The sequence below is a fragment of the Telopea speciosissima genome, chromosome 11, assembly GCF_018873765.1.
Source record: "Telopea speciosissima isolate NSW1024214 ecotype Mountain lineage chromosome 11, Tspe_v1, whole genome shotgun sequence".
Taxonomy (NCBI): Eukaryota; Viridiplantae; Streptophyta; class Magnoliopsida; order Proteales; family Proteaceae; genus Telopea; species Telopea speciosissima.
Window position 1 is genome coordinate 45,519,876 of NC_057926.1, and position 6,019 is coordinate 45,525,894.

General features: G+C 39.4%; 1 protein-coding gene across 1 annotated transcript; it reads left to right on the forward strand.

The window, feature by feature from the left end:
* The first annotated feature begins 535 nt into the window (after positions 1–535).
* On the forward strand, positions 536–5,817 carry LOC122646457 (transcription elongation factor 1 homolog). The gene is made up of 5 exons (XM_043840019.1): positions 536–565; positions 4,360–4,479; positions 4,654–4,724; positions 5,446–5,467; positions 5,576–5,817. The coding sequence occupies exons 2-5, from the start codon at positions 4,367–4,369 to the stop codon at positions 5,670–5,672; spliced, it is 303 nt and encodes a 100-aa protein (XP_043695954.1). The 5' UTR covers positions 536–565; positions 4,360–4,366; the 3' UTR covers positions 5,673–5,817.
* The last annotated feature ends 202 nt before the right edge of the window (positions 5,818–6,019 follow it).

Genomic DNA, 6,019 nt, shown 5'->3' on the forward strand with positions numbered 1-6,019 from the left:
AAATGGGACGATACTGGGACTGACACCTTTGGTACCGGTACCTGTACCGGTACAGACCCATCCCGAATTCCGAGAACCGTCCCATTTGACACCCTTAACGGTGCCCCATCCTTTTCCCACTCTCTCACAATGAAAGTGTGAAGAAGTTAACCTTCGCCAATGCATAATTTCTTGGGGCCACCCGCTTGAGGCTCACTAGGGCCCAGAAGCACCCGGTTTGTGCGTGGCGCGGGGGTCATGTACGAGCCCAGGGGGGATTTAGTCGGCCTAAAGTCGGAGGATACCCCTCCTGTCTCCAAAAACAAACAAAAAAGTGTGAAGAAGTTACATGCATGGAAATACCTAAGGGTATTATGGTCATTTCACGAAAATGATTAGTTGCAAAATTTGAAGGTTTAACGGCTAGGATGCAGTGAACTGCAATTGGCTCCCAGATTTTTAGGCTCTCTCTCACTCTTTCTCTCTCTTTTATGGTTTTTCGTCGTTACGAGCTCGTTTTTCATTCTCAATCTCTTTTCTGGACATTACAAGAAGCGAAGCTGTACCGGCGAACAAGGGAACTTCGGTAACCTTCTTCCGAGCTTCTATTTATACTGTCAAATCTGTTGTTTACTAGTTTTCTCATTACAGTTAATCTGCTATTCGATCCATTTCTATCTTAATTTCGAAATTAAGGTTAGTTTGCCGCATGAGCTTGAATCGCTGCTGCTTTCATTATAATCTAAAAGTTTTTTTCTTGCTTCGATCATATCATCCCCTTAAGTTCGTCTGCTTATTGTGTTTTTGGTTTAAATCTGATATGTTTGAACCTATTTGATTATGATTTTGTTTGTAAAAATGGAAATCTAAACATGCTCAGATCTCCGTTTTTATCTTGCCTTTTCAATTTTGTTGTCTTTGCCTGTTTTCATGTCGATCATGCTAAGATTACATGATCTGGGAGGAGGAGATAGAAGATTAGAACAGGAATTTTTTTTTCTCTCTCATGTCTACGTGGATGGATATATATGTTTAGCGTAAAGGTTAGGGATGCCCGCGTTGTGGCCAGCCTGAGTCTGTCTCTCTCACCCCCTATGGAAATGACCCCCTATCTCACCCTTTCCATTGGGCCCAGCTGCTAGCTCCAGAGAAGCTTGCAGCGTGCCCAACCATCTCACATATGCTTAAAAGAAAGAAAAGGATATTCGCAGTATTAAATAAGAAAACCAACGCATTTAAGAGTCGGGGTTGAGAACGTGACACCTATATCTTGAAGAAGCCAATATAACTAGGTAAGTTAAAAAATTACATCTACAAGATAGAGCATCGTATGCGGCCTTAGTACTAGAACGAGCAACACTTGGTTTTTTACTATACTAAGAGACAAGAGAATCACCAAGAAAGAAGCAGTAGCCCATTGTAGAATGTCGATCAGTAATATCACCTGCCCAATCAGCATAAGAATAGGCCTTCAACTCAAAAGAGGATATGAAAGAGTATAGTGAGTCATGAAGAAGAGTGCCCTTGACAGTGTTAGAAGGAAGGCAAAAGGCTAGGCTAGGATTTGGGGGTGTGTGGCAAGGTGGATGTTTGTTGTGAAAATGGGTGGTTGGGGCTGTTGTGATGGGTGGTGGTGTTGATGATGGGTAAGCCTGTAGCTGGGCAGGTGTTGATGATGGGTGGTGTATTGATTGGGTGGTTTCGTGAAAATAGGGGGAGAGCAATGGAGCGCGATGGGTGTAGTGTTGGCAAAAAGGTTGAGGACAGTCATGGGTAGTACTATTACCATGAAAACTCTGGTAAACCTGTGTTAGAATTTCATTATAGAGATTGGAATTCATACACAAGAATGCCATCTAATACGGTAATATCTAAACAATGAAACCAATACAAGCAAGTGGAAGGGTCGAGTCTTTAATAAGGTTAGGTCTTCCAAGTAAATGGACGTGGTTAGTGGTTGAAGACATTAAGCAAGTTGGAATCTTCTAATAAACACTTTGGAAGAAATGTGTAGTGGGTATTCTCTAAGGGGAGAGAGTGAAATCTTACCCAACAAAGTAGAGGAGAGAATATTAGTGGTTTTTTAAGGAGAGAGGAAACAACAAGGTAGAGAAGTCTTATAAAAGGATAGAGGCGTTTACAGTAGAAAGTAATGTTGATCCAAGTGAGGAGTCAAGATGTGAGGATCCAAGTGAGAGTCCAAGAGGTACAACATGGATGCAACGTGTGTACAAGGACTAAGCGAGGACCCAAGGGGAAGGTATGTAGAGTGAATGGGAGACGAGAGAAGGGTGTAGATGGGTGCTTGGGTTTGGGTATCAAATCGCAAGGGTTATACTATTTTCTTTTGGGAAAATTGCCTAGATCTATTAGATAATAAAAAGATTTGCAAAATTGGTAGATGTAAATTATGTTTTACTGTCACAAGTTACAATGTTGAAAAGATTTACCAAATTCCCATATAAGGAAAAAAACTAAATGAATATCCTAAACTACCCCTAGCATCCTTCTCTTTCAATTTTTTTTCCTTTATTTAACCTGTTAACTTTTTAGTTTTTTATTGATCCTACCCTTCGTTCTTTTTCTCCTTCCTCCGGTGAACATTTCTGTAACCACTCCCTCCTTCCTCCGCTACAACTCCGCACCACCACTGCCATCCACCTCCTCCCTCCCTCTCATTCTTGACCCTTCTCTTCCCTGCATCCCCACCCCCGCTCAGCCCTGTGAAACCATTTCTTGCTGCCTGTGGAGATCTGCTTCTCCTTCCTTGCTAATGAGGGTGCAAGTTTGTCTAAGATGATAGGCTGCAAATACTGCATATTGAACTACATGCTTTTTTGGGAAAAAACTACATTTTTAACCTTCTTTAGTTCTTCCTGACATGTGCCCTTCACAATGCCCTATGGAAAAACAATAGAATAAACTGATCAATGCTGAATCACCCTACCTGGAAAAAAAAAAAAAAAAAAAAAAAAAGATAAACAAAAACTTTGGAGAAGTAATAAAGTCCTTCTCAAAAGCTCATAAAGAGAGGGTTTTGGATATTTCCAAGCAAATTGGGAAAATTTAGAACGGATTGGGGATTAGATGTGAAGCCGATAGGAAACGTCTAGATTAGAAGAATAATTTCAATGAATCTAAGCATGCGTTGATGGATGATGGCGAAGGGTTCACTCAGGCGAGGCAGAACATAAGAACATTACGGTTTTGAGTGCAAGAGAGGGATGAAGGGGTGGATGGAAGTGGCCGTGGCGGTGGTAGAGGTAGTGCGGACCGATTTGTAGGGAGGAGGGTGGGGTGGGGGTTGCAGGGAACGGTGGAGGGAGAAGGGGGGGGGGAACTAGTGGCGGAGGTGTTCTTCCGTCGGAGGCGGAGGAGAAAGAAGAAGGAGAAGAAAAAATCAAAAATAAAAAACAAAAAATAGAAAACTTAAATGAAAATATAGAGGGAAGAAAAAAACATGCTAGGGGTATTTTAGGTTATTCCTCAAGCTTCTTTTACTCATATGGGGATTTGGAAAATCTTTTCAACATTACAAGTTATGATTGTAAAACATAATTAACATCTACCGTTTTTGTAAATCTTTTTTATATATAGTAGATCTAGGCAATTTCCCCTTTTCTTTTCTCTTGATTCATATAGTGGAAGTTGGATCTCACTCCGTGGACGTAGGCGGTTTTGCTGAACCACGTAAATCTCTTGACTTCTTTGTGTATGCACTTGTTTTCTTTTGTAATATTGTTGATTTTGCACATACCATTTTCGTGCGTTGTTCACATCACAAAGAGAAAGTTGGAAAAGTTGTTTCTCCAACACCAACAAATATTACACAATTAACACATTTAATGAAAAAAAAACTCCATCATTAAAAGGTCCAAAGGATCTGAGGCTCTGACCAAGAACTCGATCCCTTATCCATTCTTCCACCAAACCTTCTTCCTGATCAAGTCCAGCTTTCAACAAATAGAAACAAAAAGTTTGAAACATATCATTGCATAGGAAGGGTTTGAAGCACTGATTTACGAATATCTCTTTTCGGTTGCTCATTGCTACATACATTATGATCCTCCCCAGACCCCACAGTGGCGGGAGCCTCATGCACTGCGTACACCCTTAGAGAAGATTAGATTTTCAGCCAATCAACCTTAGGCCGAGCTTTTTCAGTAAAGTAGTTGAAAACATGGCGCATCAAGTTGATTCTTAACAGTGAATTCTAATTAGGGAAGGACTTGCCAGGGGCAATTCCATCATCTCTCTCTCTCTCTCTCTCTCTCTCTGAAATAACTTGACAGAAAAGTGACAAACAGGCACGTTTTGTGCATCTCTTTAATGTGAAGTATGATAAATTACTGAAGAATAGCTTGATATGGAAGTGTGTAGATCAAATATGGGGAAGAGGAAGTCAAGGGCAAAGCCAGCTCCAAAGAAAAGGATGGACAAGCTTGAGTCTGTCTTTAACTGCCCCTTCTGCAACCATGAAAAATCTGTTAACTGCACCATGTAAGTTTCAATGCCCTTTTCTTGCCTCTCTTTTTTTTTTTGTTGGAGGCCTATCTAAGCTGGATAGCAGAAGCCACACTATGAGCTTTGACAATGTTAGAAGTATTTTTATTGTCCTATAATAGATACTAAACTTTTATATCCATCACCCCCTCTTTGTTTTTTCTGTTTCAGTGACAGGAAAGAACTGATTGGAGAACTAACATGTAGCATTTGCCAAGAGAGATACAGCACTACCATTAATAGTATGCTTCTCTTTTTAGTTTTAATGAAATTCAATTTTTCTCTCTCATTTTTCCTTTTTTTTTTTTTTTTTTGGTGGTGGGGGTGATTGTCTAAGAGAATGATGAGAGCATTAGAGATACCTGGAACGTACTCTTTTGATGTCTATAACTAGTGGTCTCGGGTTCGAGTCGGAAACAGCCTCGCTGCGAAGTAAGGTTGTGTACATTATGACTCTCCTTAAACCCCAAAATGGCCTGAGCCTCGTGCATAGGGTACGCCTTTTTTTTTTTTTTTTGTGGTGGTTTTCAAAATAGTGGCATGGATATTTAAGAACTCTCAATGCTTTGATCTGGTCTGTTAATAGGCAGTTTTTTGGGTACCAAAAAGAACCAACTTGGGAAATGAACCTATTTTAAGAAATTAAGGCTGTGTTTAGTATGCATTCTTGGTCGATTTCGCATTCTCAGACGATAAAAACAATTATTTATGTCATCCGCGAATGCAAAATCGACCTAGAATGCATTTCCAGAATGCATACCAAATGTAGCCTAAGATTGAATGAGCTACTATCTTGGATTGGTCATTAGCCCAAGATTGTTAGCCAGGGAAAGATCCAACAAAATCCTACAGAAGTTCATCTGTGGAACTGATAGATGTAAAGGTTGTCTATTTTAATTTCTTTGTGGAGTTGTTATATCATTCTTTTGTTAAACTGACCTCAATTGATCTTAAACTTTGCAGATCTAAGTGAACCCATTGATATGTGAGTTAATGACACCAAACCCTATACTTCATTTCTTCACATTCATACCTTTAAACCCATCAACTTAATTTTTTATTTTTCTTTTGTGATTGATTTGGATTTGTACAGTTACAGTGAATGGATTGATGAATGTCAAAAGGTGAATGACATGGACGGCGAGATTTCGCCCAGGTCACCTCCTCTAACACACCATGCTTCTTGGTGAAAATCCAGAAGGAAATGTACTGAAGATCTAAACTATCATGAAAGATTTTTATCATCTTTTCATAGGTTTGTTTCATCAGTTTGAGCTAGACTTTGCTACTCTTGCCATTAGAATTCTTGTGATCTGTACAAATTAGTTAGTTGATAAAGTCATTAATTTGAAATCATTTATGTACTAGTTAGGTAAATTGCAGAGAGAAAATGTCACATACAGTTCTTATTGAAGACAAACTGTGTGAGACTGAATCAAAGTAACATATGGACCTAAGAAATGGAAAATAAAAATATTTGTTTTTTAAGTATGCTTCTTAGAAGGTCCTTAATTTTCATTTTTTGTTTTGTGACCAA